Source organism: Saimiri boliviensis, chromosome 17, assembly GCF_048565385.1.
Source record: "Saimiri boliviensis isolate mSaiBol1 chromosome 17, mSaiBol1.pri, whole genome shotgun sequence".
Lineage (NCBI taxonomy): Eukaryota > Metazoa > Chordata > Mammalia > Primates > Cebidae > Saimiri > Saimiri boliviensis.
The window spans coordinates 47,311,816-47,333,976 of record NC_133465.1 but is presented as its reverse complement, the minus strand read 5'-3'; the positions used below and the strand labels follow the sequence as shown (position 1 = coordinate 47,333,976).

General features: G+C 48.5%; 1 protein-coding gene across 5 annotated transcripts in view; it reads left to right on the top strand.

Moving 5' to 3' along the window:
* The window catches only part of ACLY (ATP citrate lyase), a 55,675-nt gene that overhangs the window by 19,656 nt on the left and 13,858 nt on the right, over positions 1-22,161 (top strand). For 4 of the 5 annotated variants that reach the window (XM_074388715.1, XM_039475956.2, XM_039475957.2 and 1 more), the window contains exons 11-20: positions 205-322; positions 3,961-4,115; positions 4,897-4,987; positions 6,072-6,101; positions 10,301-10,442; positions 11,015-11,183; positions 14,932-15,036; positions 17,119-17,315; positions 20,024-20,105; positions 21,094-21,204. In XM_074388715.1, coding sequence (XP_074244816.1) covers positions 205-322; positions 3,961-4,115; positions 4,897-4,987; positions 6,072-6,101; positions 10,301-10,442; positions 11,015-11,183; positions 14,932-15,036; positions 17,119-17,315; positions 20,024-20,105; positions 21,094-21,204 — 1,200 coding nt within the window. The remainder of the gene's footprint in view (positions 1-204; positions 323-3,960; positions 4,116-4,896; positions 4,988-6,071; positions 6,102-10,300; positions 10,443-11,014; positions 11,184-14,931; positions 15,037-17,118; positions 17,316-20,023; positions 20,106-21,093; positions 21,205-22,161) is intronic. The other variant, XM_039475958.2, reaches the window with a different exon arrangement.

Below are 22,161 nucleotides of genomic sequence, written 5' to 3'. Positions count from 1 at the left end.
TCCCCGGTACTCTACGTTCCCCACTCAGTGGTGTTATGAGTGATCATGTCACAGGTCTTTGGGTGCTGTGCATAGTCCCATGCTTTCTGAAGATTAGCCCTTGTCACATACACCTGGTCCGTTTGTTTCTCATGGTTATAAATCATTGACTTGTGGCTACCTTGTATTTAGTCATATGTCTCTGTTGTTCCTTTGGGCTTCCAGGGCATCGTGAGAGCGATTCGAGATTACCAGGGTCCCCTGAAGGAGCATGAAGTCACAATCTTTGTCCGCAGAGGTGGCCCTAACTATCAGGAGGGCTTACGGGTAATGGGAGAAGTCGGTAAGATGGGGACCTTTTCTCTCCCTCTCACTCTGAGTGTGGGTGGCCTTCCTCCTTGGGATTCCTGATTCCCAATCATCAGTCTTGGGCTCTCTTGCTATCACTCTCCTTCCTGGGTAGGCAGTTTGGGTTTCCATTCCCTGTCCCAACACAGAGTATTATCCTAAACTTTGGAATGGTCAGGAAAGCATTTTCATTCAGCTCTACACTTAATACTTATTAAAGACCACTTGTGGCCGGGCGTGGTGGTTCACACCTGTAATCCCAGCAGTTTGGGAGGCTGAGGAGGGTGGGTCACCTGAGGTCGGGAGTTTGTATCTAGCCCTACCAACATAGTGAAACCCCATCTTTACTAACAATACAAAAAAAAATTAGTCGGATGTGGTGGCAGGTGCTTGTAATCCCAGCTACTCAGGAGGATGAGGCAGGAGAATCACTTGAACCTGGGAGGCAGAGTTTGTGGTGAGCCAAGATTGAGCCATTGCACTCCAGCCTGGGCAACAAGAGCAAGATCGTCTAAAAAAAAAAAACCAAAAAAAAACAGAAAAAACCAAACCACTTGCCTTGTGCTGGCCGCGAGGGTTACAACCACAAACAGGACAGACAGCAAGCCATCATGGAATGTAGGACACAGACTGCGATGTCAGGGGGTGGCAAGTGCCAGGGGAAAATAAAACAGGGAAAGGGAGAATGCGTGGTGTGGGAAGGGATGGGGCAGGGTGATCAGAAAATGCTTGATCAAGGCCGGACATGGTGGCTCACGTGCTTTAGGAGGCTGAAGTGGGAGGATCCTTTGAGCTCAGGAGTTCAAGACCAGCCTGGGCAACATGACGAGACCCCGTCTTTACAAAAAAAAAAAAAGAAAACAAAAATTAGCTGGTCATGGTGGCACACACCAGTAATCCTAGCTACTTGGGAGGTCAAGGCTGCAGTGAGCCACAATCATGCCACTGCACTCTAGCCTGGGCGACAGAGTGAGACCCTGTATCAAAAAAGAAAACTGACTTTTGAGCAAACACCTGGATTGAGGGAGCAGCACCATGGTGACTCTTGCAGAGGGAAGGGCAAGTTCCAAGGCCCTGCAGTGGTAAGGGGCTGGAGCTGAGAGAGAGAGGCAGCGAGACACTACAGGTCACAGGAGCGCTTAGCCATCACTCTGAGACAGCCGGCACAAGAGGAGTTTAAGCAGAAGAACCACATATATTTTTTTTTTTTGAGACAGTGCCTTGCTGTGTTACACAGGTTAGAGTGCAGTGGTACCATCATAGCTCACTGCAGCCTCAACCTTGTGGGCTCAGGTGATCCTCCCACCTCAGCCTCCTAAGTACTGGGGACTACTGGATGACCACTACCACGCCTGGCTAATTAAAAAAAGAACAAAAACAAACAAATTTGGGCTAGGTGCGGTGGCTCACGCCTGTAATCCTAGCACTTTGGGAGGCCAAGGTGGGTGGATCACCTGAGGTCAGGAGTTTAAGACCAGCCTGGCCATCATGGTGAAACCTCATCTTAAAAACAACAACAACAGCAACAAACAAACAAACAAAAAAACATTTGGGCTGGGTGTGGTGGCTCACGCTTGTAATCCCAGCACTTTGGGAGGCCAAGGCAGGGGGATCACGAAGTCAAGAGATTGAGAGCATCCTGGCCAACATAGTGAAACCCTGTATCTACTAAAAATAGAAAAATTAGCTGGGTCTGGTGGTGCATGCCTGTAATCCCAGCTACTTGGGAGGCTGAGGCAGGAGAATCACTTGAACCCAGGAGGCGAAGGTTATAGTGAACCAGGATCGCACCACTGCACTCCAGCCTGGCGACAGAACGAGACTCCATCTCAAGAAAAAAAAATGTTGTAAAACACTGTTGTAAAACAGTGTCTCACTGTGTTGCCCAAGCTGATCTCAAACTCCTGGCCTCAAGTGATCCTCTTGCCTTGGCCTCCCACAGTGCTAGGATTATAGACATGAGCCACTACAACCAGCCAAGTGACACAATTTGACTTAGTTTTGAATTGAATAGTGTTAATTTTTTTGTTGTTGTTTTTTTTGAGACAGGGTCTTACTCTGTCACCCAGGCTGGAGGGCAGTGATGTGATCACAGCTAACTACAACCTCTGTTTCCCAGTCTCAAAGGATCCTTCCACCTCAGCCTCCTGAGTAGCTGGGACTACAGATGCCCACCACAATAAATACACAATTTTGGTACAAATAATTAGCACACCCCTGGCTAATTTTTTGTAGGCTTTGCCATGTTTTGCCATGTTGCCCAGGCTGGTTTTGAACTCCTGGATTCACCTGATCTACCCACCTAGACCTCCCAAAGTGTTGAGATTACAGGCATGAGCTTTTTGTTTCCTTTTTTTAAATAGAGCTGGTTCACAATTGAGGACCTGCTACGTACAGTGGGTTAGGCCCAGGGACAGCACAGTGAAGTTTACCAAATCATGCTTTTAAAATTAAAACATTCTGGCAGGGCTCGGTGGCTCACACCTATAATCCTGGTTCTTTAGAGGCTGAGGTGAGTGGATCACCTGAGGTCAGGAGTTCAAGACCAACTTGGTGGTCCACATGGTGAAACCCTGTCTTTACTAAAATACAAAAATTAGCTGGGAGTGGTGGCGCATGCCTGTAATCCCAACTACTCGGGAGGCTGAGGCTCAAGTGATCCTCCCGCTTGAGCCTGGGAGGTAGACACTGCAGTGAGCCGAGATTGCATCACTGCACTCTAGCCTGGGCGACAGTCTGTCTCAAAAAAAAAAAAAAAAAAAAATTTAGAACATTCCACAAGTGAACAGTAGGAGAAGATGCTAGGGGTCTGTCTATACAAGGAGGAGGAGAGCATGACATGGGATAGAGTGACCGTCAAGGTCAGAGGGCGTCTTTCTCAGGAGGTGGTGCTTGGGTTGAGCTGGGAGACCACAGAGCAGCCAGGAGAAGCTCCATATGAGCTCCATGCAGAGGAAGGAGCAGGGCGTTAAGAGAGATGAGGCACTGGTGTATGCATGCAGTGAGGGCTGAGGAAAGCTGGGGAGCTGGGGTCCAGGCTGTGAACAGGAATACGGGCTCTGATAATGCATTTGGTTACTTGAATCTTGCCAGTAAGTAAATGTTTCTTTTTCTTTTTTTTTTTTTTTTTTTTTTTTTTTTTGAGACAGGGTCTTGCTCTGTCACCCAGGCTGGAATGTGCAGTGGTGCAATCTTGGCTCTCTGCAACTTCTGCCTCCCAGATTCAAGGGATCCTTCTGCCTGAGGCCCCAAGTAACTGGGACTATAGGCACGTGCCACCACGCCTGGCTAATTTTTTTGTGTTTTTAGTAGAGATTGGGTTTTACTACATTGGCCAGGCTGGTCTTGAACTCTTGACCTCAAGTGATCTGCCTGCCTTGGCCTCCCAAAGTGCTGGTGTTACAGGTTTGAGCCACTGCGTCTGGCCTGTTTCTTGTTCTTGTTATCAGCAAGCGGAGTTTAGAAAGATTTGTCTGGTGGTAAAATCATGACAGCTGATTTGTCCTGGATATTGGTCTTGCACTGAATGCACCAGACACTGATCCTGGCTGTAAAGGGCCTTTGCAGGGTCACATGGACTAGGGTGCTTATCTGAACACTGGAATAATGGATTTTTTTTTCTTCCCCATACAGGGAAGACCACTGGGATCCCCATCCATGTCTTTGGCACAGAGACTCACATGACGGCCATTGTGGGCATGGCCCTGGGCCACCGGCCCATCCCCAACCAGCCACCCACAGCGGCCCACACTGCAAACTTCCTCCTCAATGCCAGCGGGAGCACATCGGTAGGTACCAGCCTCGCCCAACCTCACAGGAAGGAATCATCTTATATTTTCCGCCAGGATATAGTCCTCCTCCTCTGTTCTTCGGGGCAAAGAGGAAATACGGTGGAAGTTAGTGCATATGGTTTCTGGATCTCTGCCAATTTTTCCCCCCTGCTCTGATCAAAGTAGTATAATGAAAGGACCAAGAATTTAAAAATTGGATCCAAGTTCAAATTGTGGCCAGGTGTGGTGGCTCACACTTGTAATCCCAGCACTTTGGGAGGCTGAGGTGGGCAGATCACCTGAGGTCAGGAGTTTGAGACCAGCCTGGCCAACATGGTGAAACCCCGTCTCTACTGAAAATACAAAAATTTGCCGGACATGGTGGCACATGTCTGTAGTCCAAGCTACTCGAAAGGCTGAAGCGTGAATATCGTTTGAACCCGGAAGGCAGAGGTTGTAGTAAGCTGTGATGGCGCCATTGCACTCCAGCTCTGGGCAACAGAGCAAGGCTTTGTCTCAAAAAAAAAAAAAAATTTCAAATCATTACTCTTCTTACTTTTTGCTGTGGGAGCAACCTTAGCCAGTATCTTACCTACTCAGGGCCTCAGTTTGCTCATCTGTTACATGGGATAATATGAATTAGTATCCCAGAGGATTGTTAGAATAGTACTTTTGGAAGCAGCTTATGAAGAGAATTGCTGTGCATAATTTTTATTACCAGTTTTCTTTGGGGCCTTTAAGGACCATGGTTTTTTCCCAGCTGTGGCTCTTACCTCTTACTCTCCTTGTCTTACCCCAGACGCCAGCCCCCAGCAGGACAGCATCTTTTTCTGAGTCCAGGGCCGATGAGGTGGCACCTGCAAAGAAGGCCAAGCCTGCCATGCCACAAGGTAACTCCCTGAGGCTTCGGGCACGTTGCAGGGAGTGGCCCTCCGGTACCCCTCTGTATCTCTCTCCCCTTTCCCTGTTCCCCCACCGGGCTGGCAGAAGCGGATGAAACGTGGTTTGGGTTTTGCTATGGGAGAGGCCTGGGACGTGAGGATGGGATGACTGGGTGCTCCTAAGGCTGAGGACCCAGCTGTGCCTGGTCGCCTCAGTTTCCCCTGTTCTCTTCTACCACTGTTCTTCTTATGGAGGTGTGACCTAGGCAGGAAGGCTGTGGAGGAGATAGGGTTACAGAAATTCTAGGAAGTGGGAAGTTCTCTGAGACTCTTCTCCTGAGTGGAGGGCCGACGCCGGGAGCCCAGGACAGCAGAGCCAGCTCCTATGACAGCAGTTCCTAACCTACCCCACCATCTTGGGGCCCTAACAGACATTCCCTCCCCTGAATCCCCTGCAAGAGAAGTCCTTACCTGCCAGCCCATCTGGACTTCAACTCATTTTCTCTCCATGTGGATGTAATTCCTGCCAGCCAGCCCTTGCGGCCAGCTCTACATAAGTGGTGTTAGTTACCCCTGGGCTGGTGTAGCCTATGCATCCTCTTTCTGGGACACACTTTGCTTACAGCATTTTGGGAAATAGTGACACTGGCCCAAATCGGTATCTTTGTCCACAGCACAGGTCAACCCCATGCTGGCCAATCGTCTCATAGTGTTTTGTGGAGACATGAAGGGATTGGCATTAAGAGGGTGGGACCGGGCCAGCCAGAGAGCCCAGAGTACAAGTCCTCCCGCTGTGCCTGCAGAGGGCCTGGGGGAGGCGCTAGTGTTGAGCACACCTGCCAAGCCTTCGCCCTCCTCCTGCCTCCTCTCTGCCCTTTGGTCTTTGCTCCTTCTTGCTTCCATTCTGCTCATCCGTGCTTTCACCTCTTCTGCTGGCCCTATGCCTCCATCCTTTGCAGATCAGGAGAGAGATGGTGAGGGCTTTAGCCCTGAAAGCCTTGTCCATGGGACCCTTCCCTGTTCCCACCCTTTCCCTCCAAAGCCTCCAGCCATCAGTGGGTCACTCAGTTGCCTTGGTCATTTTCTTTGACAGATTCAGTCCCAAGTCCAAGATCCCTGCAAGGTAGGTTGCCCTCACCCTGCCTTCACTCCGCGTGTGGCTTCGTTAGCGGGTAACAGTTCTACCATGCGCTCTGTTTCCCTCTCCCCTGGTGGGTTGCAGTGTTGTCTGGTCTGTTTTCTGTCCCTGCCTTGATGTGGCCTGACCCCAAGTCCTAAGTCTTTGCTCATCCTCCCCTCTACCCCTGCTCAGTACACGTCCCACTCAGTGCTCTCCTCACTTCGTGGCTGTTTCTGGCTCCGAGCTTGGGAGGAGGTAGAGACTTTGGAAGGAGCAAGAGCCAGACCCACAGCCCTGGAGAGTGGAGTGGTTTCAAGGAGGGAGTGTTGCCTGGGAAGGAGGGGGCCATCCAACCGAAAGGGCAGTGGCAGTGAGCCGCGGGCGTCTGTCGAGGCTGGGGTGCAGCAGGGGAGCCACAGGTCACACCCCTGATTCTCATATACCTCTGATCTCATTTCTCACCTTGCCTGCCTCGGCTTCACCACTGCCGGCTTCATCCTCAAGCTCCAGGGACCAGTTTATCTTTTTCTGGGGTTGTGGTGGAGGAACAGGAGAGGTGGAGAAGGAGGTAGACAGAAGTGCAGAAGGGTGTGCAGTGGATCTGGAGACTGGGGAATTGGAAGGGCTATGAGCTTTGTCTGGCAGATGAGGTCACATTTTACAGTGGACACTTCTGTGCGTGCACATTCACCCAGTGGACTAGCTGAATAGATTAACTGCTTCATAGCATCGGAGCTTCCATTTAACTTTGACCTTCACAGCCATGGAGGCAGGGAAGTCTTTGTTGTCCCTTTGCTAAGGGGAGGGGAAGGAGTAACTGGCAGGGTTGATAACCAGCTGGAAAGGTCTGGAATGTAGCCCTTAGGCCTCCTGGCTTTAATCCTGATGTGTTTGCCACTGGAAAGATCCATTGTTACCTAAAAGTTAAGAGCAGAGTGAGCTTGGTTTGGAAAGAACAGGGACCAGGGCTGGTTCTCCAGGAGCTCTTCTGTGTGCTGAAGGGGAGGAGGGTTATGAGGGGGGTTTATTCTTGTTATTTTCTGGAGTGTGAGTAATAAAAGGAAGATGTGTCAGGGAGGGAGAGCAGATTATGGCCAAGCGAGCTCTCCCCTCATCGAGGCCAGAGAAGGCCTGGTTGGGGGAGTACAGCTCCTGGCACAGAAGTTCTCTCTGGGGCCTTCTTGCTGCTGGTGGGCTGAGGATACACCCTTTAGCTTGGGTTCCTCTGTGCTTGAGGAAGGGCCACTCTACCTCCTCCCTTTCCTGCTGGAGATGCTGGTAGGTTTGTAGATTCCAGACTTTGTCCTGATTTCTGTAGCTGGTGGGGTAGATAGATCAGAAGCATGTGCACGGGCATCACCTGTCGGGGGTGACGTGATGCAGGTTCCCCTGAGAATGGCAGATCATGATCTAACACTTATATTCTCCCTCCTGACTTTCACAGTTGAGCTGCATTTTAAGTGATTAAGTAAATGGCTCTGATGCTAGATGTCCTAGGACCTCAGTCATTTTGCATCTCTGGGCTTCAGTTTCCGGGGACTGGGAAGTGAGAGAACTGGATTAGGTGGATTCCCTTGTTCTGTGATCTCATGTCTCAGCAGAACCCAGGTGGGTCTAGGTGACAGTAAATCAGGTATTTGTAACATCAGGAGGCTTCTGTCATGAGAAGCTTAAGGCTATGATGGAAGAGACAGGCCTGTACAGGGATTTAATCAGACCATGAGCTTGGTTAGCCAAGCCTGCTGTGGTACAGAAGGTTAATTAATACCAGATGCCACTGGGCTAGATGCGTCATTCTCCCCAGGGGAGCTCAGAACCTTCCTGAGGGCTGCTTTCCTCCACTTGGACTTGCAGGGACCCAGAGGGGGAAGGTCAGCTGCCTGAAGTGTGGTGAGAGTCCTTTCCCTTGCGACTAAGGACTGCACTTTTAATTTTTAAAATATACTTGCTGCATTAAAACTTTCTTTGTTTTTTTTTTTTTTTTTTTATGAGAGGGAGTTTCGCTCTTGTTACCCAGGCTGGAGTGCAATGGCGCGATCTCGGCTCACCGCAACCTCCGCCTCCTGGGCTCAGGCAATTCTCCTGCCTCAGCCTCCTGAGTAGCTGGGATTACAGGCACGCGCCACCATGCCCAGCTAATTTTTTGTATTTTTGGTAGAGACGGGGTTTCACCATGTTGACCAGGATGGTCTCGATCTCTTGACCTCGTGATCCACCCACCTCGGCCTCCCAAAGTGCTGGGATTACAGGCTTGAGCCACCGCGCCTGGCTTTCTTTGTTGTTTTTGTGGGTATGTAGTAGGTGTATATGTTTATGGGGTACATGAGATATTTTGGTACAGGTGTGCAATGCATAATAACATTATGGAAATTTTTTTTTTTTTTTTTGAGATTGGGGGTTTCACTATGCTGCCGAGGCTGGTTTTGAATTCCTGGGTTCAAGCGATCCTCCCACCTCAGTCTCCTAAGTAGCTGGGACTCAAGCATGCACCACTATGCCCCTCTGGAGGACTGCACTTCTACCAGCTTCTTTTGTTCCCTTACCTTTTTTTTTTTTTTTTTTTTTTTTTTTGAGACAGGGTCTTGCTCTGTGACCCAAGCTGGAGTACAGTGGCACAATGTTGGCTCACTGCAGCCTCTGCCTCCTAGGTTCAAGTGATTCTTGTGTCTTGGTTTCCCAAGAAGCTGCGATTACAGGCACATCCCACCATGCTAATTTTTTTGTATTATTTTTATTTTTTTGAGATGAAGTCTCACTCTGTTACCCAGGCTGGAGTGTAGTGTCACAATCTTGGCTTACTGCAACCTCCACTTCATGGGTTCAAGTGATTCTCCCTGCCTCAGCCTCCTGAGTAGCTGGGATTTCAGGCACCCACCACCATGCCTGGCTGATTTTTGTATTTTTAGTAGCGACCGGATTTCACCATGTTGGCCAGGCTGGTCTTGAACTCTTGAGCTCAGGTGATCCACCCGTCTCAGCCTCCCAAGGTGATGGGACTGCAGACGTGGACCACTGCTCCTGGCCTAGCCTTATCTCTTAAGGAGGACCTATCCAAGAGCACTGTCCTGAGCAGGAAAGAGCCACCTGATAGAAGGGAGAGGATGGGAAAAACAGGAGAGCTTGCTGCTCCTGGCTTGTGCAGAGCTGTGGCCGGAACCGCAGTTAGCGATAAGGCTGCCATGTCCTCAGCCTCAGCTATAGCAAACCTTTTCAAATTGACCTAGAATTCATGATGATTCAAACCCCAAGAGTGAAACTCCATCTCAAACCTGGAGCTGGCTTTATGTCCAGGTTTACAGGGCGATAAGCATTGTTGGGACATCATTTATTAGTCCTGAGGCCACCAAAATTGAGAGAGCTAAAATAAACATTTCTTTCCAATGACCTTGCAAGTAATTCGTCAGATCATGCTCAGTGGCTCATGCCTGTAATCCCAGCACTTTGGGAGGCCAAGATGGGCAGACCGTCTGAGGTCAGGAGTTCGAGACCAGCCTGACCAACATGGAGAAACACCATCTGTTCTAAAAATACAAAAATTGGCCGGGTGCAATGGCTCACACCTGTAATCTTAGCACTTTGGGAGGCCAAGGTAGGCAGATCACGAGATCAGGAGTTCAAGACCAACCTGACCAATATGGTGAAACCCCGTCCCTACTAAAAATACAAAAATTAGCCCGGCATGGTAGCACGCACCTGTGGTCCCAGCTACTCAGGAGGCTCAGACAGGAGAATCACTTGAACCCAGGAGGTGGAGGTTGCGGTGAGCTGAGATCGAGCTATTGCACTCCAGCCTGGGCAGCAAGAGTGAAACTCCATCTCAAAAAAAAAAAAAAATTGTCAAAACTTCATTTGCATATAAGCTGATGACACACCTTGGCTGTGAAATGAAGCAGGTCCTTTAAGAATTCTCCTGGGCATCTTTGACTGTGGGGCCCTTCTTTCTCTGTTCTTTACAGAGCTACTTACCAGCTAGGCAGGCCCTCTTAGCTTGATTTGCTCTCTCTACCACCTTCTTCCAGAAAAATCTAGGTACCTCCTCCCCAAGTTCTCAGAATTCTGTCCTCTTGACCTTCTTTTACGGTTTTGATGAGCCATCATCCTGTGGACCTGGGGTGTGGAGGGATCTGGCAGGCAGCGCTTGCCCCTGTGGGTCTCCTGGGGGTGTGTGTTCTGGGTGCACTCTCTGTGTCTTTGCCCACCAGGAAAGAGCGCTACCCTCTTCAGCCGCCACACCAAGGCCATTGTGTGGGGCATGCAGACCCGGGCTGTGCAAGGCATGCTGGACTTTGACTATGTCTGTTCCCGAGACGAGCCCTCAGTGGCTGCCATGGTCTACCCTTTCACGTGAGTTACCCCATGGAGAGAAGCATCTCCTCCCTCTGCGGAGACAAAGCTTGGGGCTGATGCCTGTAATCCCTGCAGTTTAGGGGATTGAGGTGGAAGAATTGCTTGAGCCCAGGAGTTTGAGATCAGCCTGGATGACATAGGGAGCCCCTATCTCTACAGATAATTTAAACATTAGCCAGGTGTGGTCGAGTACACCTGTGGTCCCAGCTGCTTGGGAAGCTGAGGCAGGAGGACTGCCTGAGCCTTGGAGGTTGAGGCTGCAGTTAACCCTGATTATACTACTGCACTCCAGCCTGGGTGGCAGAGCAAGACCCTGTCTCAAAGGGGGAAAAAAAAGGCAAGGCTTGGGGAGTCAGCGAGTGAGCTCCCTTTGCTGGGAAAGGCTTTGCCCATCTCAGAGACAGGGGCAGTCAGTATTCCTTGGGGATCTTTGTTCCTTAGATGAAAATTCTTTGAGGGCAGAGACCATGCCTTTTCTACCTTTTAGGTGACATTCTTTCCCCTCAGCTTCCCCTTCCCCGGTCCTGACAGACTGAGGATGTTCTAATTCTTCTTTTACCGTCTCACAGTGGAGACCACAAGCAGAAGTTTTACTGGGGACACAAGGAGATCCTGATACCTGTCTTCAAGAACATGGCTGATGCCATGAGGAAGCACCCAGAGGTAGATGTGCTCATCAACTTTGCCTCTCTCCGCTCTGCCTATGACAGCACCATGGAGACCATGAACTACACACAGGTAGATCACTGGGCTCTAGCGGGGGAAGGCGGAGGAAGCAGGAAAGGCTTCTGAATGATGTCCTCAGTCACTACTGTCTGAGGAAAAGGGCTGGGGATTTGGGAGTAGCCAGTGTTTTGGATGGAAATGGTTGGAGACATGTGATCTTCAGAAGTCAGGATAGTGACCCAGGGCAGGTCAATCCAGGCAGTGGCTGCTTACCTGGGCTTATAAAGAGGCAGCTCAGGCTGGGTACAGTGGCTCATGGCTGTAATTCCAGGACTTTGGAAGGTGAGGCAGGAAGATTGCTTGAAGCCAGGAGTTCAAGATCAGCCTAAGCAACAAAGCGAGATGCATTCTCTACAAACAGTTTAAAAATTAGTCAAGCCAGGCATGGTGACTCACGCCTGTAGTCCCAGCTACTCAGGAGGCTGAGGCAGGAGGATGGATTGATCACCCAGGAGTTCAAGGCTGCATTTAGTTATGATCATTTCATGGCACTCCAGCCTGGATGGCAGAGCAAGACCCTATCTCTAAAAAAATAAATAAAGTAAAATAAGGCCGGACATGGTGGCTCACGCCTGTAATCCCAGCACTTTGGGAGGCTGAGACACGAGGTCAAGAGATCAAGACCATCCTGGTCAACATGGTGAAACCCCGTCTCTACTAAAAATACAAAAATTAGCTGGGCATGGTGGTGCACGCCTGTAGTCCCAGCTACTCAGGAGGCTGAGGCAGGAGAATTGCCTGAACCCAGGAGATGGAGGTTGTGGTGAGCCGAGATCACGCCATTACACTCCAGCCTGGGTAACAAGAGCGAAACTCCGTCTCAAAAAAATAAAATAAAATAAATAAATAAATAAATAAATAAAGTAAAATAAAATACAGGCTGGGTGTAGTAGCTTATGCCTGTAATTCCAGCACTTTGGGAGGCCAAGGCAGGAGAATTGCTTGAACCCAGGAGTTTGAGACTAACAAAGCAAGACCCTGTCCCTACAAAACATTTAAAAAAAAAATTAGTTGTACATGGTGACATGTACTGGCTGAGATAGGATGATCACTTGAGCCCAGGAGGGAGGTCAGGGCTGCAGTGAGCTGTGATCATACCACTGCACTTCAGCCTGGACAACAGAGTGAAAGTCTATCTCTCTCTCTCTCTCAATAAATAAATAAGTGAATAAATACATAAGGTGGCTCAGGCTCTACCCCACCCTCACTGTATCCTCTCTGTGCTATCCATAACTGGCTTGAAAACTGGGACTGGCTGGATGCTGTGACTTGTACCTATAATCCCGGCACTTTGGGAGGCTGAGGTGGGGGGATTGTTTGAGGCTACGGCTTCGAAACCAACCTGAACAACACAGCATAACCCTGTCTCTACTTAAGAAAAGGATTAGCCAGGCATGGTGGCACTCACTAGTCCCAGCTACTAGGAAGGCTAAGGTAGGAGGATCGCTTGAGCTCAGGAGGGTGAGGCTGCAGTGTGCTATGATCATGCCACTACTCTCCAGCCTTGGTAACAAAGATCTAGATCCTGTCTCAAAAACAAAAATCAACATAAAGGACTTTATTTTATTTCATTTATTTATTTTTTGAGATAGGACCTCACTCTGTCACCCATCTTTGACCAGGCTCAAGTGCTTCTCTTGCCTCAGCCACCCGAGTATCTGGGATTACAGACACATGCCACCACACCTGGCTAATTTTTGTATTTTTTTTTTTTTTTTGTAGAGACGGATTTCACCATGTTGGTCAGGCTGATCTTGAACTCCTGGCTTCAAATGATCCACTCCCTTTGTCTCCCAAAGTGTTGGGATTACAGGAGTGAGCCACTGCACCTGGCCTATTTTAATTAATTTTTTTTTTCAATCGGGCAGCTTTCCAAGCTAGAGGAGTCTCAAGAGAGACTCCAACATTTTATAATGAAAATATTACATATCACCTGTAATCCCAGCACTTTGGGAGGCTGAGGTGGGTGGATCACGAGGTCAGGAGATCAAGACCATCCTGGCCAACATGGTGAAAACCTGTCTCTACTAAAAATACAAAAAAATTAGGTGGGCGTGGTGGCACACACTACTCGGGAGGCTCAGGCAGGAGAATTGCTTGAACCCAGGAGGTGGAGATTGCAGTGAGCCGAGATCGTGTCACTGCACTACAGCCTGGGTGACAGTGTAAGACTCCATCTCAAAAAATAAAATTACTTATTTATTAGAGAACAGTTTCAAAATACTGATAAATATTGTTTTGTTGAAAATAAATAGGTTCCATTTCAGAAAAACATGACTGCTGCTATGAGAGTATATCCTTATCTACACCTTTCTCTAGATTTGAACAAAGGGAATGATACTGTATGCCATTCATATAATCTGCTTTCTTCAGTTGCTCTTTTTATATCAATAAGCACTTATTGTCAGCATCACTTTTGCTTTTTCAAATCTTGTGATGGGCAATCTCGGATTAACATTTGGCTATATCCTTAATTATTCCTGAAGCATACATTTCTAGAAGTTGAACTATTGCATCAGAAGGTGCAGGTTTGAGGCTACGCGCAGTGGCTGACACCTATAATCCCAGGACTTTGGGAGGCCAAGGTGGGTGGATCATTTGAGGTCAGGAGTTCTGACCAGCCTGGCCACCACCTCTACTAAAAATAAAAAAATTATCTGGGCTTGGTGACACACACCTGTAGTCCCAGCTACTTGGTAGGCTGAGGCAGGAGAATTGCTTGAATTGGGGAGGTGGAGGTTGCAATGAGCCAAAATCGTGCCATTACACTCCAGCCTGGGCAACAAGAGTGAGACTCCGTCTCAAAATAAAATAATAAAATACTGATTCTTTTGTTCAGAATTATCATCCGATCCCAGACTGGCTTATTTTAGTGGTGCGATATCGGCTCACTGCAACCTCTGCCTCCCAGGTTCAAGCAATTCCCCTGTTTCAGCTGGGACTACAGGCTCCTGCCACCACACCTGGCTAATTTTTGTATTTTTAAAGAGACAATATAGTGCTCTGTAGCCCAGGCTGGAGTGTAGTGATGTGATTATGCAACTCACTGCAGCCTTGACCTCCCAGGGTCAATTGATCCTCCTACTGGGTCTCCCTATGTTGCCCAGACTGGCCTTGAACTCTTGGGCTTAAGGCATCTGCCTGCCTTAGACTCCCAAAGTGCTGGGATTACAGGCATGAACCACTCCACTCGGTCCCTACAATACTATCTTGACCCTTTATACAAGTTTGCAGGCCCTAGTTTGGAGCCAAAGAGAGATGATTCTTGGATCTGTCCCATGTCCCTCCCACCCCATCTCTGGGTTATGTGTAGAAGCAGCTCATTTCTCTCAGACGCTGTCCCTGTCCTGTGGGGATGGAGACAAAACTCAGAGGGTACCACAGAGAAGAGCCTTAGCCACTTTATGAGCGGGCACAGGAACAAGTAGACAGCAGTGGGTGTGAGTTTTTGGGTGAGAGTGAACGTAGCTGCTATGACTGTAGCGGGGCTTCTGAAACATCTGCCTCTGTTGAGTGTATCACTGCATGGTTAGCTAGTGGAGATCAGTTTCAGCTGTCCACCACCTCTGTTTTAAGAGGATTTGAGTGATTAGAGTGATCAGGAGCAGAGGCCTGTGGGAAGAATGCAATACATATTGTTAATATTGCTTTGTTGTTGGACCCTGGAAGGGGGCATGGGAGGTGGACTCTTGAATGGTACTGTCTCGTTGCCCTTTCTGAGGCAGAAAGTTAACAGGAAGGGACTTTTGTCATCCTCTAGATCCGGACCATCGCCATCATAGCCGAAGGCATCCCTGAGGCCCTCACGAGAAAGCTGATCAAGAAGGCGGACCAGAAGGGAGTGACAATCATTGGACCTGCTACTGTGAGCTTCCCCTCTGGAAAGCGTTTGAGGCTGTCATGAAGTTCAAGGCCCTTAGGAAGTTTACTTTTTTTTTTTTTTTTTTTTTTTTTGAGATGGAGCCTCGCTCAGTTGCCCAGGCTGGAGTACAGTGGCATGATCTTGGCTCACTGCAACCTCTGCCTCCCATGTTTAAGCAATTCTCTGCCTTAGCCTCCTGAGTAGCTGAGATTACAGGCATGTGCCACCAAGCTCAGCTAATTTTTTGCACTTTACTTAGTAGAGATGGGGTTTCACCATCTTGGCCAGGCTGGTCTTGAACTCCTGACCTCATGATCCACCTGCCTCGGCCTCCCAAAGTGCTGGAATTATAGACGTGAGCCATTGCGCTTGGCCTGGAAGTTTACGTTTTGACTCCTCTGTCTCCCTCCTAGGCTTAGAAGACTCAGGAATTATGTGTTGAAAGTGTCCATTTTTAGTTTTTGGTTGTTTTTTTTTTTTTTTTTGAGATGAAGTCTTGCTATATCACACAGGCTGGAGCACGGTGGCGTGATCTTGGCTCGCTGCAAACTCTACCTCCTGGGTTTAAGCCATTCTCTGCCTCAGCCTCCTGAGCTGCTGGGATTTACAGGCGCTCACCACCTCACCTGGCTAAGTTTTGTGTTTTTAGTAGAGACAGGGTTTCACCATCTTGGCCAGGCTGGTCTTGAACTCCTGACCTCGTGATCTACCCACCTCAGCCTCCTAAAGTGCTGGGATTGCAGGCATGAGCCACTGCACCTGGCCTTTAGTTATTTTTTTAAAGGGCTCTCTCCTTAGTCCATATTATCTTTATGGTTTCAAGGAGCTAATGAGAAGTTTTTTTAGTATTTGTCTACCTTCATACAACCATAGCATAGTCCTTGTTAAACCAAAGAATAAGCTGCCTGCAGGCCCAAAGTCTTCATATAAGAAGAAATTATTCTTTTTTTTGAGACAGAGTCTTGCTTTGTTTCCCAGGCTGGAGATCAGTGATGTGATCTTGGCTCACTGCAGCCTCCACCTTCTGGGTTCAAGGGATTCTCTTACCTCAGCCTCCCAAGTTGCAGGGACTACAGGCATGCGCCACCAGCATGCCGGGCTAATTTTTGTGTTTTTAGTAGAGGCGGGGTTTCACCACGTTGGCCAGGCTGATCTCGAACTCCTGACCTCAAGTGATCTGCTCCCCTTGGCCTCCAAAAGTGTTGAGATTATAGTTGTGAGCCACCTTGCCTGACCAAAATTATTCTTTGAATTAATTTTTGTTTGTTTGTTATTTTAAGAGGCAGGGTCTCACTGTGTTGCTGAGTGCAGTGTCTTTCACAGGTACAGTTACAGCACACTTCAGCAGCCCCAAACTCCTAAGGTCAAGCAATCTCCCTGCCTCAGCCTCCTGAGTAGCTGGATTAAAGAAGCATTCCTCTACACCTGGCTTATTTTAACTTGTTACTGCATTAAAAAGTTGAAGCTAGTATTTCTTTCCAAGGAGCTGAGATGACAGGTGTGAGCCACTGTGCCGGGCTGAGTATACTTATCTGAACCTGCATTAGTGAACCATGGTTTTTTTTTTTTGGAGACGGAGTTTCAGTATGTTGCCCAGGCTGGAGTTCAGTGGTGCAATTGCAGCTCACTGCAAACTCCACCTTTGGGGTTCAAGTGATTCTTCTGCCTCATCCTCCCAAGTAGCTGGGACTACAGGTGCATACCACCACGCCGGCTGATTTTTTTTGTGTGTGTTTTTAGTAGAGACAGGGTTTCACTGTTAGCCAGGATGGTCTCGATCTCCTGACCTCATGATCCCCCCACCACGGCCTCCCAAAGTGCTAGGATTACAGGTGTGAGCCACTGAGGCTGGCCAGTGAGCCATGTTTTACAAATAAGGCTCTCTTTTGTTTTATATAATGCCTCTTGAGAGAGAGAGGAGACTTTTCCTAAGCAGGAAACCCAATGGGCAGGTGCGATTCCTCTTGGTCATTCTCTTCCCAGCCTGGCCAGAGGGGGCTGGGCAGGTAATGCAGGGGCTTTGTGATTCTCTGTGGTGAATCTGGAAGTCACCTTCCTTCCTGATTGTGGTTTCTGCCCCCATAGGTTGGAGGCATCAAGCCTGGGTGCTTTAAGATTGGAAACACAGGTGGGATGCTGGACAACATCCTGGCCTCCAAACTGTACCGCCCGGGCAGCGTGGCCTATGTCTCCCGTTCCGGAGGCATGTCCAATGAGCTCAATAATATCATCTCTCGGACCACAGATGGCGTCTTTGAGGGTGTGGCCATTGGTGGGGACAGGTAATTAGCTGGGAAGCCGAGGAGGGCTTCCTGCATTGAGAGCGGTGGGCTGGGAGATGGCGATGTGTCCTGTAGGCTGCTCGCTGCCCGTGAGCTCCAGGCCTGCAGGAATGCTGCTCAAGTCCAAAAAGTGGGGCATCTCTGCTCTTGTCTCAGGACGACAGAGCATGAAATTGGAAAACACGCAACAGGGCAATGGGCAGGAGAGACAACTGGGCTTTGGGGATAATTCTGTTTGTTGTGATTGGCCATAGGGAGGCAGCAGCATGCGGTGGTTAGGAGGCCCAGTTCTGAAATTGCACTCAGGAGGTTCAAATCCTACTTTCCCTCTTTAGTCGGGGGTGGATGGCAGAAGCCATCCTGGGCTTAGTTAACCTCCCTAGACCTCCATCTTTTTTTTTTTTTTTTTTTTGAGGCGGAGTTTCGCTCTTGTTACCCAGGCTGGAGTGCAATGGCGCGATCTCAGCTCACTGCAACCTCCGCCTCCTGGGTTCAGGCAATTCTCCTGCCTCAGCCTCCTGAGTAGCTGGGATTACGGGCACACGCCACCATGCCCAGCTAATTTTTTGTATTTTTAGTAGAGACGGGGTTTCACCCTGTTGACCAGAATGGTTTCGATCTCTTGACCTTGTGATCCACCTGCCTCGGCCTCCCAAAGTGCTGGGATTACAGGCTTGAGCCACCGCGCCCAGCTTTTTTTTTTTTTTGAGACGGAGTCTCACTCTGTCACCCAGGCTGGAGTACAGTGGCATGATCTCAACCTACTGCAATCTCTACCTCCTGGGTTCAAGCATTTCTCTGCCTCAACCACCTGAGTAGCTGGGATTACAGGCTCATGCCACCACGCCCAGCCGACCTCCATCATTTTTATATATCAGATGGGTAAAATGATATCCCTGCCTCCTGGGGTCATTCTCGAGGAATAAATGAGGTGTATTATATGTAAGTGTCTGAGCCAGGGTTTGCTCTTAGTAGGTGCTCAGTGATTTTCACTGTAGTTATTAAATAATAGTATCGTCATTATTTTTGTTAGTGGGAACACTGATGAGTGGGTCCTCAATAGAGTAATATCTTAGAGTAACATCTGGCATTGAGTAACTCCATAATAAATGTTAGCCATTACGTTTATTATCACTACTATTACTACTGCTGTTGGGCTTAGAAACCAAAAGCTATCGAGAGACAGTCACCTTGTCCGTCTTCCTGGCTCTACCACATGATTTCAGATAGGATGCCTGAGTAAGGAAGAACTCTCTCCAGGGTCTTTAGGGGTGTGGCCTGGGAATCTCCAGTCCTTGGGTACTCCCTGACCAAAGGCTCCAGGTCAAATAAGTCTAGGAAATGTTGCTTGTTTAGACTGTCTTCTTAGATTTATAGTCCTCACATCAAAAGACATGATGAGGCCAGGAACAGTGGCTTATGCCTGTAATCCCAGCACTCTGGGAGGATGAGGTAGAAGGATTATTTCAGCCCAGAAATTTGAGACTAGCCAAGGCAACACAGTGAGATCCTCATCTCTACCAAAAAAGAAGAAAAAATTAGCCGAATGTGGTGGCATGTGCCAATAGTGCCTGCTACTCAGGAGGCTGGGGCTCGAGGATTGCTTGAACCCAGGAGGCGGAGGTTGCAGTGCACTGGGATCGCACTACTACACTCCAGCCTGGGTGACAGAGCATATATTTTTTCAAAAAGAAAAAAAGTGTGTGTATGTGTGTTTGATTTTTTTTTTTTTTTTTTTTTTTGAGACGATCAAACAATGTAAGCAATTTGATTGTAAGTTGGGACAAAAAAAAAAAAAAAGAAAAAATTCAAGTGATCCTCCCACCTCAGGCTCCTGAGTAGCTGGGACTACAGGTGCTCACCACCACACCCAACTAATTTTTGTATTTTTAGTAGAGACAGGGTTTCACTATGTTAGCCAGACTGGTCTTGAACTTCTGGCCACAGGTGATCCACCCTCCGGGGCCTTGCAAAGTGCTGGGATTACAGGCGTGAGCCACAGCAGCCAGCTGAAATTTGTGGATATATTTTATTTTATTTTTGTGTGTGTGTGGATATGTTTTTTTTTTTTTTTTGAGACGGAGTTTCGCTCTTGTTACCCAGGCTGGAGTGCAATGGCGCGATCTCGGCTCACCGCAACCTCCGCCTCCTGGGTTCAGGCAATTCTCCTGCCTCAGCCTCCTGAGTAGCTGGGATTATAGGCACATGCCACCATGCCCAGCTAATTTTTTATATTTTTAGTAGAGATGGGGTTTCACCATGTTGACCAGGTTGGTCTCGATCTCTCAACCTCATGATCCACCCGCCTCGGCCTCCCAAAGTGCTGGGATTACAGGCTTGAGCCACCGCGCCCGGCCGTGTGTGGATATGTTTTAAAACAGCTGCACCAGAGCGTACTTTCTAGGTTATCTCTCACTGATCAGTGAACCTCTCTGGGCTTACTTTGTGCTTAATCTTTTCCTCTGCAAGTTGCATAGCTCCAGCTCCTTTGCTTCCCTTTCCTCCCCTTTCTTCCCTTCTGCTCCATTTGCCACCTTCTCCCTCCTACCCCTCTCCATTATTGCTGGGGCATCTCTGGACCCTTACCGGCCATCCACATCTCCCAAAAGTCCAGTGTTACCAGTACAAGTATGCTTCCTAACCCTGTACACACCTCCCCATGGCTTCTCCTGATCCTGTATCCTCCTGATCCTCCCTGCTCTCAACAGGTACCCAGGCTCAACATTCATGGATCATGTGTTACGCTACCAGGACACTCCAGGAGTCAAAATGATTGTGGTTCTTGGAGAGGTGAGTTACTTTAAAAAAAATTATGATTGTAAAAGTGTAATGCATGATCTCAGTTTTCAAAAAATTAAAACCTTTTGGTTGCATGTAACTTAAAGGGACAGCCCCTGGTAATCCCACCCCCTAGATGCTGGGGCCTCGGAGTTGTCACTATTAGTACTGCCATTTGTTTCAGAGAAAGGAGTTCTTGTCTCCCAGTGTCCCAGACTTTAGCACCAATAAGAAAGAAGCTCTGCTCTGGCTGGCCATGATCTCTACCTGGTGGGCAGTGGAAGGCTGGAGTAAAAAGTGTATTTTTTTGGCCAGGTACAGTGGTTCTCGCCTGTAATCCTCCCAGCACTTTGGGAGGCTGAGACAGGAAGCACTTGAGATGAGGAGTTCCAGACCATCCTGGCTTACATGGTGAAACCCCATCTCTACTAAAAATACAAAAATTAGCCGGGTGTGGTGATGTGCACTTGTAATCTCAGCCACTCCGGAGGCTGAGATGGGAGAATCACTTGAACCTGAGGGGCAGAGGTTGCACTGAGCAGAGATCTTGCCACTGCCCTCCAGCCTGGGAGACAGAGCAAGACTCCTTCTCAAAAAAAAGGCGGGGTGGGGGGAGGGAATTAAATTTGATGACTTTTGGATAAACAAGTTTAAAAATTTTTCTAAATACTAAAAAATGGAGTCCCATGACACCATCCTTTGCTAGCACCTCTGAAGGCAGGTCTAATCCTAAATCATGTCATATCTCTAGATCAGGAAGGGGGAGTCCCAGGGATTCCTTTAGGAGACCTGCTGTTTGTTCCTTTAGAAATCCTCCTTGTTTGGTGTTGGAGTAGACAAATCATCAGAAAAAAAAAAAAAAAAAAATCCTCCTTGTATCCAGGCTGAAACTACACTCCTTTTATTTGGCCAAAGCCCGTGTCCCTCCGTTTTCTATCCAGTTTTATGTTAGAGTGGGCTCTCCTAACTTGGTTTTTTCTCATTCTTCATTCCTTGGCAGATAGGGGGCACTGAGGAATATAAGATTTGCCGGGGCATCAAGGAGGGCCGCCTCACCAAGCCCATCGTCTGCTGGTGCATTGGGACCTGTGCCACCATGTTCTCCTCAGAGGTATGGCTGAGACAAGTCACTCCTGGGCTGGGAGTGGGGACTGCAAAAGGGAGCATTTGAGGCGAACCATGTAGACATCTTATTACACAGCTAGTTCCATCAAGAAACGTTTGTTACTTGCTTGGTTACTGCAAAGTCCAGCCAGGGCCCTGCTCTCTGGGAGCTTATATCCAGTTGAAGGAGACCAGCTTACAAGCAGATAAAAGTCAGAATCAGACGCTGAGTCCCTGCTCCGCATAGGTAGCAGCCAGCTGTCTGGAGAAGTTTAGACGGCTTCCCTGAGAAGGTGATATTTGAACTGTAGTTTAGGGGATGAGAAGGATTTTGCTGATGAAAGGGAGGCCGAGGAGGGAGAAGGGCACAGCCTGGGCTCAGCTGGACGAGGCTTGGGGAGACGTTTTGTGTGGGGAGAGGTGGTAGAAGGAAAGAAGGTTTGTTTTTGATGTGTTAAGATTATGAAATATGTGTGAAAGTGCCTGGAGGCACCTGACGGGTGTTGAATATAAACATTTCTTAGGCTTCTGCTGTTTGCTAAGTTTCTGAGCTATCTGTCTTCTGCTGGGGTATCATAACCCATATGTCAGCACCTGTGCTTGGGCTTAGAGAATCCTCTACCACCTTGAAGGTGGCTCACATGATGATGATGAAATAGAAGGAAATGGGGGTGGTGGCTCACGCCTATTATCCCAGCACTTTGGGAGGCAGAGGCAGTCAGATCACCTGAGGTTGGGAGTTCAAGACCAGCCTGACCAAAATGGAGAAACCCTGTCTATACTAAAAATATGGAATTAGCCAGGCGTGGTGGCACATGCCTTTTTTTTTTTTTTTTTTTTTTTTTTTGAGATAAAGTCTCAATCTTTTGCCCAAGCTGTAGTGCAGTGGCACGATCTTGGCTCCCCACAGCTTTTGCCTCCCAGGTTCAAGCAATTATCCTACCTCAGCCTCCTTAGTAACTGG